The 14,897-nt window shown below is 44.5% G+C and overlaps 1 protein-coding gene across 1 annotated transcript in view; it reads left to right on the top strand.

Annotated features, from left to right (window-relative positions):
* The window catches only part of GALNT10 (polypeptide N-acetylgalactosaminyltransferase 10), a 101,594-nt gene that overhangs the window by 56,168 nt on the left and 30,529 nt on the right, over positions 1–14,897 (top strand). The window contains exons 2-3 of the mRNA XM_075274872.1: positions 12,556–12,658; positions 13,922–14,060. Coding sequence (XP_075130973.1) covers positions 12,556–12,658; positions 13,922–14,060 — 242 coding nt within the window. The remainder of the gene's footprint in view (positions 1–12,555; positions 12,659–13,921; positions 14,061–14,897) is intronic.

Here is a 14,897-nt window from a genome sequence, read left to right as displayed (position 1 = left end):
CACTGCTTGGTATCACAGCTCATCCCATTCAGTTGAAGGGAGCAGAGCCTCTACGTACCATTTGATGGATAAATGTCAGCACTGCGACAGTTTTAAATATTTGCTCGGCAGGGGTGTGCGGTATCGATCATTATAGGTTATCAATATCCTAGTTCCCGAAAACTCTTTTTAAATCTTCCACATTTCTATATTCTCCTTTTGTTCTTTGGTGGGTGGATTATCAGATTTTCTGGCGTATCCGATGCTGGATTAAAAGTTTTTTATGCTCTGCTGCGATTGTAATCTCATAATCTGGAACCTGATGTTTCAGAATTCTTGGTAATCTCCATAGTAGCTGGCACAGGTCCTGCGGGAAAGCTTGGTAGCCGGGGTTCGCTGTGCAAGGCTCAAAGTCAAATATGTTTTTTTGCAGGACTGATATCGGGCCCCACTTCCTCTACAGCACTTTCATTGGACTCTCAATCATACTGCAGCTCAGGCCCATTTTAGTGAGTGGGGCTGAGCTGCTATACCAAGCTCAGACACAATACAATGAGCAGCGCTGGACTAAGCAAGTAGTGAAAAGTTCATAGCAGTCAATATCGCAGTCCGTGAAGCCAACTTCTTTTTTCTTTTCTGTCCGCCATCTTTTGTTTTTCCTTAAAGGGGTTGTCGCACGGCATCAATTTATCACCTAGTAGCTACAGTATGCCTGTGGCCGGGGGTCCCACCAGTCCTGAGAAGGGGGGTCCAGTGTCTCCTATGGTCATGGTTCATTGAAACTTTATATTTGGCTACCTCTGTTGGTCCTATAGAGTGGTGCGGCAGTGAGCATGCACAATCAGGGGACACAACACCCCAATTCTTGTGATCGTTGGGACCCTCAGCCATCAGATTCTTCTCTATAGTGTAGATGGTATTGTGGGATAGGCACCTGAGGCCTGTAGCCGTGGCTTCTCCTGTGCCAGTCCTATTGCCCGTGTGCCCTCCTGCCTTCTCCTCCGATCATTGAAATCAAACATGTAGTTTACTTTTCTGCACAATAGAAATGCAAATGTGGTCGCAGGTAACCGCGCACAAAGCTTTTACAGCCTCGCTTTTCCAATCCCTCCTTGGGGGATGCCTGACCGCAGCAAGTTTTACGAACAATACACGCACTATTACACAGGTGAATGCACAGTATTTACACGTGAATAGGGAGCTGGCACCAGACCAGGCACTGACTGGAGTAGGCATTGTTTAAGAGGCCTGCATAAAAGTAAGATTCTGCCAGCCTCTTACATTGCCTCCAATGCTCAGATCCAACGTCTCGGTGGAACAAACATTGCGGGATTTGTAGGAAGAGTAAGAGCTCAATGCATGTGACTGCTGCGCTTAAGGCACTGTTCACATGACGTCACAGCTCTATGATTAACATGTATACTGGGAAACTTCCAGGTGTATACGTCAAACCTATTCCATAGAGCTGCATTGACCCAGTTGATGCCAGGACTATGGTTTAAGCATCTGCTGGGGTTATATAAATTATTCTCTCTTTTTTTTTTTGCTGTATAGAATAATATAGTAGACTGTACGATCTGCATAAAAGTATACAGCACAGTATACACGTTTGTTTCATCATGTGGTCTTGTGGGCGAACTGTTATTCCTATACAGGGTAGTATGTCGGAGTATATAGAAGGAAACTCATGGAAGAGAGGACTCCTATGTAATGTGAACACAGGCTTATATGGCTAGGTTTTCATCTTTTTACTACAATTTGACCATTAGGCTACATGCACAGGAACGTGTACATCTATGGGTCAGTGTGGATACAACACGTAGAACACATGGATGATATCCATGTGCTGTCCATGCCCTTTCATGTAGCAAACCTGGGCCACAATATGGACCTGCTGAGTTTTGCCTCCAGGCTCACAACCTCCTACATGGATCAGGCTTGGTTCACATCTATGCACGGGTTTCCGTTCAGGGGTTCTGCTTGGGGACCCCCTGAACAGAAACCTAACCTGCATAAAAAACGGTTACCTTAGGAAACCTGCAGACCCCATAGACTATAATGGAGTCTGCTTGGTTTCTGTTTGGTCTCCACCCGAAAAGGGTGAAAAATGCGTAGAGGCGAACCCAATGCCCGTATGGAAACAAGACACAGAGGTGAACTGAGCCTCAGTGATAATATATGGGTGTGTGTGTATGGGGCCATAAGAAATAATGTACATAGTCATGAGTGTGGAGCCTAATAGTGTCAGCAGAAACACCTCAGGATTAATGCTGGAAAGACCAAGGAGATGGTGGTGGACTTTAGGAAGCCGAGACGTGCTCCAAAACTGGTGGACATCCAGGGGACAGGCATTGAGATAGTCAAGACCTATAAGTACCTGGGCGTGATCCTCAATAATAAGCTGACTGGGCTGATCACCTGGAGGCGCTGCACAGAAAGGGTCACAGACACTTCTTAGGACCTTTTTCAACTCTGTGGTGGCATCAGCCATCTTCTTCGGAGTAATAATAATAATACATTTTATAGTGGCCTGTTGGGGGAGCAGTATATCAACCAGGGACAGAAATAGACTTGACAGGCTGGTTAAAAAGGCCAGCTCTGTCCTGGGGAGCCCCCTGGACCCAGTACAGGTGGTGGGTGACAGAAGGATACTGTCCGTGGTGACCTCCATGCTGGAGAATAAATCCCACCCCATGTATGAGTCCTTGATGGCACTTGGCAGTACTGTCAGTGACCGACTGCTTCACCCCAAGTGTGAGATGGAGCTATCGCAAGTCCTTCCTTCCAACCACGGTCAGACTGTATAATCTACATCAGGCTAAGCAGAGATCACTCTGCACAGAGAACTAAATGATCCTGAAGTTGTGATATCCCTTTCCTGATATCTTCTTTCCTATATCTCTTTATCTGAGCTTTTTTTACATTGTATTTTATTATTACTGTATTATCATGCTGCTGTATCACACTGAATTTCCCCATGGTGAGACTGTTAAAGGATTATCTTATCTTATCTTAATAAGCCTCTACTACATGTATATATTTTATGTATTACTTTATATACTTTATGTATGTAGATAAGTAGATCAAAAAAATAGCATGTGGTAGAATTTACGATAAAAAAAACCTTTTTTTTTTTTTTTTTTTAATGGGATATTGGGAAAACATATCTACATGGAGGTACTGATGGTAGGAAAGTGAAATGATGATGTCCCATTCACTTGAAGGGAACATTTGTTGATTGGTTGTATATCTTTTAAAATGCTGCCCCCTGGAGGATGAATGGTAGCACCCTGCTGGCATTGCCTGTGGAAGGGCACTTTGCTGGGATTATTGGTGAGAAGGCACTCTATTGGTATTATCTATAGCCCATCCAGCACACTTTAGATAGATAAGATATTATCGGATATGCGGAGACATTGTTTGTGATCCGCAACGTCCATGTTTTCGACGCAGAGCATTATAACCGACCTCGGTACACAACCAGCAGAAAATGACCGGGGCCCCGCTGGGTTATTAAGCCCGAACCGCAGGAAATCAGGTTTTGTGTACTGGAGACTCTCATATCGGAACATGAGCTAAATTTATAATCCATTGCTAAAAATACATCTCCAACCATTTTCTGAGCACGAGCTAAAGATGAATGGTAGATAAAACCTGTTACTCCGATATGAGAAGTGTCTCGCCTGTCAATCAAACGTCTATATATTCTCTTCTCCAAGTCTGAAAATATTAGAAATGGCGTCATTAACTATGCGCAGCAATATAACCCGTGCCGATAACTTATTACGTTCTGGGAAGGTTCGGACTGTGTATTATAAATTAGTTTTATAATGCCAGGAATGAGAGGTGGCCTGAATAAGAACGAAACCTGCCTCCAGAGACAGGGTTTGAGTATTTTCACTTTATGGTCTGGTTCTAAAATTCTGGGTTAAAGGGAGTGTGTCATCAGACTCCAGAATATTAAATCAGCCCCGCAGATAGATAGGTTAGGATCTCCTAAGCCAAACAGTGTCCTTCCCTGGTGAATCGCTGCCTCCATTACTGAGATATGGCAGTTTTTGACAATATGGAGTAACCATGTAGTTGCAGCTTATGTCTATGGGGTCACGGCCACACCCACTTTTCTCCGAAGAACTCATTTGCACATAGACACAAAAGGCATTATCTCAGCAATGGAGGCAGCGATTCACAACGGGAAAAAACTGCTTGATTCTGGTGACTCTAACGGTTAGAGTCACCTATCTATCTGCAGGGATGGGTTTAGATGACAGTCACCCTTTAAAAAAACAGGTTGTCCTCTTTTAGGGCCACAATCCACTAGCCTGAATGACTAGAAAATCTGTCTCTTGTTATGGAGGACCCTATACTTGGAAAACGGTATAATACTGTATTTCTCCTGTGGGGGCGCTGTAGGGAAATCGAGCTCTCGTTGAATTTCCCCACATGTTATAGCTAATCTTTGGACGTTTGAGCAGTGGGACACCTCATGATCAGTTTTGGATAGGCTTTGAGTGCTAGACTTTTAGGGGATGGGATGTACAACTTTAGCTGCCATGATGTCTATGTAAGCAATGGAAGGCTCCCTCAGTGTTTAGTACTGGTGTCCATACACAATAGATGAGCATTGGCCATGCCAACCGATTTTAGTGAGACCAGCCAACCTTTTAATATATATGGCCAGACTCTCCTCGGTCAGCAGTTCTCAGAGGAAGAATGGGCCAGCATGTTTGATTTTGACATGGCTGGTCCTTTGTTCTCACAGGATATAAGCCACAGATTTTGGTAGAGGATTGTTCCCCTCTGCTCATTCAGAACACACGCATGCTTAGTCTAACCAGTTGTGCACTTGCATGTGGTGAAGAGCTGAATACATCGTCCTTGTGGCTTGGCAGGGAGAGTCTGGAGGCTTTGTTCACACCTATACTGGAAAATACATTGCAGTGACTGCGTGGAGGGCTTTTTTCATCCAGCACTCTCTTTTAAAAACCATGGACACCTGACAAGACCCCATTATAATCAATGGGATCTGTTGGGCTCTGTATGTGTCCACTGTTTTAGCGATCCCTTTGTCCATTGTTCTGTTTTTTTGTTGTGTGCACAGTCAGCGCGTTGGCCGCGTTTCTCACGGATAGCTCACTGACTCATTCATTTCTATAGCCCCATACACACAACCGTGTATTTTCATAGTCTGGTGTATGGAGCTGTGGGTCGTGCTCATTGGTACCAATAAATGGGTCTCTGGAAACATGGGCGGTACATGGAACACATCCGTGTGCCGTTCCATCACATTGTGTGCGTGCCGCCTTATCTGCATTTATTTCAGCGCTTTAAAAGTGATTTATGGAATTTTAATATTGATGACGTATCCCTTGAGCATCCATATATGATCAGTGGGGGGGGTCTGGCACCTGGGAACCCACAGATCAGCTGGTTAAAGAAACGTCAGCGTTCAGGTGAGTGCTGTGGCCTCTTCACTACTGTGCTTGGTATTGCAGCAACAGCCCCATTCACTTGTATAGGACTGAGCTTCATACAGACGATGTGATGAATGAACATGACATCACTGGCCTGGCACATACTCTAACACTGTTGTCTCTTTGAGCAGCTGCTCAGTAGAGGTCCTGTGCGTTGGACCCTTAACGATCAAATATTGATCCTAAGGTGATCAATACTTATGGGAAACCCTTGAAACTGTGAAGAAGCAGCCAAATCGTAGATAAGGGTGCAGGGAATTTGCATGCTCATTGCAGTCTGTTATGGCCTAAAATTCCACAGATTTGGATTTTTCGTTCTACTTTAGGTTACCTGTCACTACGCGAGTCATCAGATATGATGTCACTATATAAGTGATATATACTCGCCTGTACCGCTTACCTAGCACCTGTATCTATAACTGCAGCCCTGGATACTGGCAGTATTCATGTCGCAGTCGTGCGCCGATGCTCTTCCCCCGGGGACGATAGGCATTGTTATAAAAGGCATCATTAGGTTTCCGGCAATTAACCCAAACCGCAACCCAAATTAGGCCCTAATAATGTGGATTTGCTGGTCTCCATGATATGTGTGAACCGCGTGTAATTGAGGATTAGTAAATGGCCGGCTATATATAGCAGCCTGGGCTGTAGCGATGGGAGACAGTGACTTTTGTCATGGTCTGGAGCTTTCCGCAGTCAGCCGGGAACACTGTGCCACTTGTGTAAGGCACAATACCACGGCAAACTCCATGGTTACCGCTGGGAGCCGAGTCGCAAAGCGTCATGCATCTCAAATTGTACTTAGAATGAGGAGCTTGTTATATGCAGCTGCAAGGAACAGGTGAGGGTATTTATCTCTCCCCCCCACCCCCCTATTCGGCCCACTCAAATCCTCATCTTTATGTACACTTTATGAAATGCCGGGAGTGGATTTACCGCCGCCGCCTGCTGCGGACTGTAGTGGTCCTGCGGGAGGCCGAAACATTGACTCCTCAACAGCCCTCATCTGTATGTATCACCGTGACCCTCACCGTGCCGTGGTCGTGAAATCGCTCAGAAGATTACTGGAACCTGAGCGGGAAGACCAATCCGGAACGGAAAAAAATACAATAAGATTAAGTTAAAAAAAAAAGAAGTCATCTGCTTGTGTTTTTGTCTAGTTAACACCTTCAGTCCTGTTCACACTTAAATAGAAGCACATGTGCCATTGTGACAGCTTCTAAGGGGTCCTTAGACCAAGGGAGCCCACTCCCGGTTTGCCCAATCCTCACTTTGTGAAGGACTCAGCGGTGATTTTTGAGGTGGATTCTACTGAATTCTGTCTTGAATCTGCCGACTATTGTTTCAGAGGGAGTCGGAGACCGACGTAGGATGTGTGTTGCGAATTCCGTGGCTGATTCCTCCGCAGAACCCGTGACGTGAGACACTACTGATCAGACGCAGCGGAAAGATGGAGGTCCAGAAAGTGGAGAGGACTTTGAGGAGGAAGTCTCCATGAAATTCCTCTTTACTTTCTGCCACGTGAACATACCATGTAAGGGTGAGTTCGGATGGGGCAGTTAAAACCGCACAAAAATACACGTGGTTTTTGATGGGGTTCATTTAAAGTCAGTTGTATAAACCTGAAAATCTTTTTTAAGCCTTAGCTCTCGGCCACATTGCTGGTCTATTTTGTATGGAGACCCATAGAGATTCATGGACATGTTCCTGTACGTGCTTTGCCTCCGATATGATAGTCCAAATATAGCACCTAATGAAGCTTGTATGGCGGTATACGGCAGGTCCCTGTGACTGGTAATGCAGTGCAACAGGGAAATCCAACTATCAGGCTCCATTCACAGCTCTGCTGCCGCGTCCACAGAGTAGTGCTTGTTCCATGACTTGACATGACACCAGCGGTGCCCAATAGACCTCCCTGGCTTATAATGAGGTCCATTGGGTTTCGATGAGGTGTCCATTACTGACAGCAGTAGGATTATATGCAGTGTTGTTCTAAAGACAAAAGTGGTAGAAACTACCTCAAAATCACATGTGAACATAGCCTGAGGCAGAACATATACATGTATCCACCAAACCTATTGATTTTGACGGGGTCAGTCAACCATCTTATATGTTTTGGGTCATCCCACCTCTTCCTCGATTGTAAGTCTAAAGGATATATGGATTTCAACTTCTCAATCCTTTTGTTGTCAAGGAGAAGACTCTTCTAGCAGCGGCTTTCTTTTCTCAGATTGTTTAGTGTGCACACTATTCGGCCGAGTGTGCACGTATATGGAGCTGGGTAAGGCAACTGTGGACCAATCTGGATATCTTTTTGGGCTAAATGCTTGTTTGACACCTATTGTTCCAAATCGCCCATCATAGACACATGCACGCCTGGTTTGGCCAAGTGTGGATGTGTACTTAAGATGAGGTAAGTTTATGCCCTCTGAAAACCAAAAAGATCGGGAATTTTGAAATCCTACGGCTTGTCCCTCAGTGTCTGCAATTGGCAGGCACTCGGTGACCTCCTATACATACTGTAAGTATGTTTACGCTTTAAAGGGATCCTATCATTCAAACTCATTTTTTTTCTCACTAACACATTGGAATAGCTTTAAGAAAGGCTATTCTTCTCTTCCCTTTCGATGTCTTCTCCGCGCCACCATTCGCTTGAAATTCCATTTTTTGTTGGTATGCATATGAGTTCTCTCGCAGCACTGGGGGGCGTCCCCAATGCTGCGAGAGAACTCTCCAGCGCCGCCTCCATCTTCTTCAGCAACGGCAATTTTGACCCCCCTTCCCCACGCACGCGCGCCAGAAGAAGACACGTGAAGAGGCCGTTGCTGAAGAAGATGGAGGTGGTACAGGAGAGAGTTCTCTCGCAGCATTGGGGAAGCCCCCAGTGCTGTTTGAGAGCAGGGGCCCTCCCCTATTCCTGCAAGAGAACTCATTTGCATACCGGCAAAAACCTGGATTTCAAGCGAATGGCGGTGCGGAGAAGACATTGAAAGGTAGAAGAAGAATAGCCTTTTTTAAGGCTATTCCGATGTGTTAGTGAGAAAAAAAGAGTTTGAATGATAGGATCCCTTTAAGCAATCCTGCTGGGTTTCCGTCTTCTGCCCTGATAAACTGGACAGGGGACAGAAACCCGGCAGTCAGTTTTCAAACCCATTCAAGTGAATGGGTTTGAAAAGTGAATGCCCGTGAGCATTTGGTACCAGTTCGCGGCGAAACCGTGTTTTTTTTTTTTTGTTTTTTTTTTAACCAGACACAAAGTCAGACATGCAGGACAGCTGGACAGTCCTGCTGAAGTTGGCAGGTTTGGCCAATCTACACGTAACGTGTAGCTAGCTTTAAAGAGGACCTGTCACAAGGTCTGAAAAGCCTAAAGACATCCATCGTCTCATCTCAGTCACACAGAGCATTTTGATATTTTTGTTTATCCAACTCTGTTCAGCTATTCCAAAGTTATAAGCCCTGTTAATGTTGATGGAAGTTAGGGTCTAAAAGCCAAGTGGGCCGTAACACTATGGTTTCTCTGGGGGCGGGATCTCTGTGTTGTATATCATGCAGTGTTACCGCCCCCTTGGCTAATTGACCCTTAAAGGGCTCATATCTTTGGAATGGCTGATCTGATTTTTATAAACAAAACTCCAAAATGCTCTGGGTGACAGCACTGATCAGATGACGTATGGTATTGGGTTTTTCAGACAGGTCCACTTTAATCTACTTGTGCATAATAAGCACTCTTTCACAGCCACTGGATACTGCTATAATGTACAGGGGCAGCTGTCTCTTTCTGATCTCTATATAAGATTAATCAGTCGGGATTTGTGGTTCTTCGTTCCGCCTCTTTATCAGGCGCTTCATTACACAAAGAGCAATCTATTTGTAATGAGCCGCTTTAGGTTTTATTCTGAATCCTTCCAGCTCTATTGACTATTCAGCACTGACGTCAATCCTACCATAGTGTAAAGACCTCGGTTTAGACAGTGCTTGTGTCAATGTGATGCTATTAAAGCTCAGGAGATAGGGATGCTAAAGCCAAAGTCTTTATTATCTCCATTTTAAATGAATAATGAAATAGTGTATTGTTTATTAGTTGGATTGCTAAGAGGAATGGCAGCCTTCACCACCCTAAACCCCAGTCTTGATGACATCGTTGTATATACTTCTGGCCATGGAGTATATGGATGTGGCCTTCCGATCCCTATTAGTTGTTGGGTTTGTTCTTCATTGCTAATAATATAGGAGGTAAAATACTATTTGCAGGGCCATTGACTATATGGTAGGAAAGGAACCGGGTCCTTTTGATGGGAAGAATAGTGCTACATCACCTGTAACTACCCTGCTTACTGTCAAAAAGGGGCAGAAACATGCCCTTGTGGCAACAAACTGGTGAAGCAATGCAAGGCTAATCCTCTTTTTATGGGTAAGCAAATCAGCCTGCAAGTGCACTGGAGGCGGGCCCAGTTTGATAGAGTTGCCTGCAGACAGACGCAGGTGTTCCAACTCTCCCCTGAAATTACAACCAGTGCCATCCATTATCTCTGATTCATTACGGCTTTCTACAGACACATCTGGTAAATCAGGCCCCACCCCCAATGCACTTGCAGACTGATTTGCATATCCTTAAAAATATTTGCATTGCTTTATCAATTTTTTGGCCACAATAGCATATGCTCACTCCTATGAAGGCTCCTATCAGAAAAACAAAGCTCCAGCTGTTCTAAAGATATGTTAAGAAATGAATCCGTACAGGCTAGTGACGTTCACATAACAAGGTCCTTTCCTCTTGTGGCCATGTTTTGGCCAGCAGGAGTGTCTATGGTTATCGGGACATCCTGCTTTAAAGGGGGTTACCCCATTACGAACACTTATTTCCTATTCACAGGACAAGGGGATGTGTCCAATAGCTGAGTCAGTGATCAAAAGGACCGAAAGTTCCCCTAAAGCCTCCTAGTGTGCTCTTGTGTGACCGCTGTTCCATTGACTACGATTGGCTGCAAGAGATTACAGTCCCAGTAGTGAATGGAGTGGCGGTCCATTGACCAGGAGTCCTTACAGGGACCTCCAGTTCTTTGTTGTCTTGATCACTGGGAGATCTGGTAATTGGGCCCCCAGCAATCTGACACTTGTCCCTAGTGGATAGGGGATAATAGTTTGTAATGGGACGGCCCCTTTAAAGGATTTTCAAGCCCCAAACTGAATTCTCATACTGATGGCCACAGGATACTGATTATCCACAGGATATCTGTGGGGGTCTGACAACCAGATCCCACACAAATCAGGTTTTAGCAGTCTCTGGGTGTCGGAAGCTGTTAGTGGACTGGCGACGTGTGCAGCCTGCTCGTATTCACATAATAGGAACAGCTCCACAGCGCCTTGCACTGCATGGTGGTGGTTTCAGTAAACTGCAGTGTCAATCCGATTACTTGAATAAGAGCGGTGCTGCATGTGCCACTCATCCACTAGAAACCTCTGGTATCTATGTGATCATGCCAGACCCCGACAGATCACATGATGGCCTATCCAGTACGTATATGTGATTTGAGGCCAGAAAACCCCTTTAAGAGCCACATTTTGGAGACATCTCTGACATTCCTCTTGTATTTGCTTTTTTCCCTGGTAACGGAGAACACACTCATAGGCCATATTTTACTATTGTAGTATTAGACTATTACCCATGGCGACCAATCACGGCTCTACTTTCACTTATTAAACTGCATTTGAAACATAAGAGCTGAGCTGTGATTGGTTGCCATGGACATCAGAGATAATTTTACCATTAAACAGCTTTGATAAATAAGCCCCAATGTAAAGTATTATGTCCATTTAGTAGACGTAGCCTTGAATTAAGATGCCGCGGCGCTCGGCGAGATGTTTTGGGTGTTGCGGTGTTAGTTTCTCCCTTAATGCCTATAAATGTCTTTAATGATGTAATTGCTGTTGCCGTGCTTTCTCCTCCATCACGTATATCATATATATCAACGCTTGCCGTGATTCTCGTTTTCATCGCTTAATTGGTGTAAACATCTCGGGGGCTTTTACTGGTCAGGAGATACATGCGCCGACTCTGGAGATATTTACTTTGCTCACTGATCCACTGAGGCCTCCATAAATTTAGGAAACTGATGCAGTGGCCTGTATTGCACCGTAAATAATGGCTTTTCATGCAAGAACACATCTTCTGACCCTTTTCTATTCTATATTTTATACGTTCTGCTTCAGCTATGTACTCAGATGCAGCGTATTCGGCACTGTAATAGTGTTCATCCTGAGCCGCCTGGTTCAGGAATAGAATTCTAATTAACATTTACACAGGCAAGGCAGAAAAAGTGGATTGGAGAGAAGTGACTATGATAATTCAGTGACTAGGCCCCTGCTTGGGCAGTGTAAATATATTTTCAACTAAAGGGGTTAGATATTGATAAGCTGTTCTTAGGATAGGTCATCTATATCAGATATGTAGGGGTCGGACACCCAGAACCCCCTGCTGATCAGTTGTTTGAAGAGACTTCTTCTCTGAATACCAAGCACAGCACCATACACTGAGTAGTGGTTCTTCTTGGTATTTCAGCTCAGCCCCATTCAAGTGAATGGGACTGATCTGCAAACAGACCAAATGATGAACTAATCTGACACCACTGGCCTGTGAAGTGGAAGCAACGCTCAGCTGAGAGACCACAGCTGCTCCAAGAATCTGTGGTGGTTCTGGGTATCGCAGCCCCACTAGTCAGATATTGATGAACTGTCCTAAGGATAGGTTATCGATATCTCACTCCTGGAGATCCCCTTTAAGTGGGGTCTTTCACCTCTGCCTAGCAATGGCAGATCCTCTTTAAGGTATGGGATGGGATTGGTGGGAAGAGAAGAATATCGAATCAACAGGGTTTTTTTGTTTGTTTGTTTTTCTTCCTGGAATATTTTTTGGGCTTTAATTTATGACTCCAGTGATCCCTTTAAATAATCCTCCGTAGTTAGCCCCGCCTCTCAGACTCCTTAAACACACAGCACAAAAATATCACATGACCTCTTCTTGTTCTGCTATATGGCAAGTAGGGCTTTGGTAGTGATGTATATAACCTGTATTTAACACTTACCTTCATCCTATTTCTAGCTTGTGCTGATCAGACATAAAGCTGAATATGTCAATGACAAAGGGTCGGCAAAGAAGGACTGGCATGACTACGACTACATCAGACAAGACCACGATCGAATAGGTAATGTTGGCCATCCTTTCTCATGTCATTTATTGAAGACGCTCACATATTTCATGGCCGTAGGTCCTTATCATGTAATTGTGATGTGTGTAGTGAAAGCCCACTTAGTATTCTGGTGCAGGCATCTCAAGTACCTCCAAAATTTTGCGCATGTGCACTCATGTTTTAGTTCCTGCACATGTGCAATGAAGTAGGTTTGACTTGAACCTAGAATCTTTTTCTGAGGCAGGTGACTTCCATTGCATATGTAGTGCACTCCTGAAGACCCCTTCCCAGTACATAATAGGCACTTGAATGAGTTTGAGATGAGTGCTATGTGGATGGGTTTGGGGTATGGCTATCCTTGACTCTTCACACAAGTGGTTCAACTTCCTTGACTTGAGAGAAAGGTAACTCCTATGCGGTTCATGCAGGGATTGAATGGGTTTTCAAAACTCATGTCCTATTCATAGGGTAGATCACAGCAGTGACCTCTCACTGCTGTGACCCCCACTGATCAGTTGTTTCCATGTGAGGAGGCGAGATGCAATGCTTACTTGCTGTACATTAAATGACAACTGTAAGTACGACAGCGGATGTCCCATAGACTTGAATGGAACAGCTGCTGCAGCACTCAAGACTCAGAAGCTGAGCACTGCAGCACGCGCAGGTACAGGGTAACAGAAGTTGAACCCACAAATCTAAAATTGATGTCCTATGAAATGTGGAATGCTGGAAACCCCTATGAAAGGTTTCGTTTCTCAGAACTCTGTATTGTACTGTTCCTCTATTACTCCTCCAGAAAATGTGTGAATTATCACAATACTTACAACGGCAATGTGTGAGCCCTACAGCTAGCTCCAGCATGGGGAAAACAGCTGATCTGCATGGGTCCTTGCCATGAGACCCACGCTAATCTAAAATTAATGTCTTAAGCCTGAAGTCACACTAATAGCACAGTATTGAAATAATGTCGAATTCTAAGGAATGGGGAATACAAATGCTGTCAAGAAAAGTGACAGCTCCTCCTCTAGTTTCTAATACAAAGTAGCTACTTAATCATAAATCTAATGTCATGTCTCTACGTCTGCTCACCAAGGTCTAAACGGTGCGCATGGCGTAAAGTCCTTGCATTGACCTTGTGATGTCCATACGGTTTGTGTGACTACATCGTCCTTGGCTTAAGTGTGTACAGATGTACAGCGTGTTCTGTCGTACATTATGTGCCCCCATGTATCATATAGAAATATATGGCTTATCCTTTATTGCTTATAATCTCCACAGGAAATGGCGAGCAGGGCAAACCTTTCCCGATGACAGATGCAGATCGCGTGGAGAAAGCGTACCGTGAGAATGGCTTCAATATATTCGTCAGCGATAAAATCTCGCTGAACAGATCGCTCGCAGACATCCGGCATCCAAAGTAAGTAAATCATCCAGTTTAAGTGCAAAGCGGAGTCACCTACTCCTCTTCATTCATGGAAGTCAGTGCGATAGATCTGCGCATATATTCTTCATATGGTTTAAAGGGCTAGGTTTTATATATTAACCTTCTGCCAGACGTTCAGCTAATTAGAATGACTGAAAGGGTTAATCCAGGGCTACTATCAGCATCACATCAGTGGGGCGCCACTGCCCCTTTAAAGAGATGATAGGAGGGGGTGGACAGAGTCTGAGCGTATTTTAATAACTTAATTGTTTAATACTATTAGAAAATCTGAGATGCATTGTAAAGACTGCCAAGAAAAGTAAGGATTTATTAAACTTTTTTTTTATTTTATTAATATAAAGGCGGCGCATCTGACTATTTGCTGCTATATAGACTTAACATACAATGTTAAAGGGTTGAAACCCATTTAAAAGTTAAAGGGATTTTCTAGGATTTATTAAATGATGACCTAGTCTTAGGATTGGTTATCAATTACAGATTAGTAGGGCACCGAACCCCGGGCCTCCAGCTGAAGAGGCAGCAGTGTTCGGGTGAGCCTTCTTTAGTCCTTACCAAGCACTGTGCTGCACACTTATATACTGTGGCTGTGCCTGGTATCACAGCTCAGTCCATTCACTTGCTGGGACTGAGAAGCGATTAGGCCATGTGACCAATGAGCATGACCTCATATGGCCTGTGAAGTGGAAGAGGCCCTGGGGGAGTGCTGCTGCTGAGTCAACCAACTGATCCTTGGAGGCCCAGGGTGTTGGAACCCCCCATGGATCTTCAGTTGCTGACCCATCCTAAGTCCAGGAAAATGCTTTTAATCCA

The sequence above is a fragment of the Leptodactylus fuscus genome, chromosome 5 (assembly GCF_031893055.1).
Source record: "Leptodactylus fuscus isolate aLepFus1 chromosome 5, aLepFus1.hap2, whole genome shotgun sequence".
Taxonomy (NCBI): Eukaryota; Metazoa; Chordata; class Amphibia; order Anura; family Leptodactylidae; genus Leptodactylus; species Leptodactylus fuscus.
Note: the sequence above shows the minus strand (reverse complement) of the source record. Positions and strands in the feature narration are given on the sequence as shown.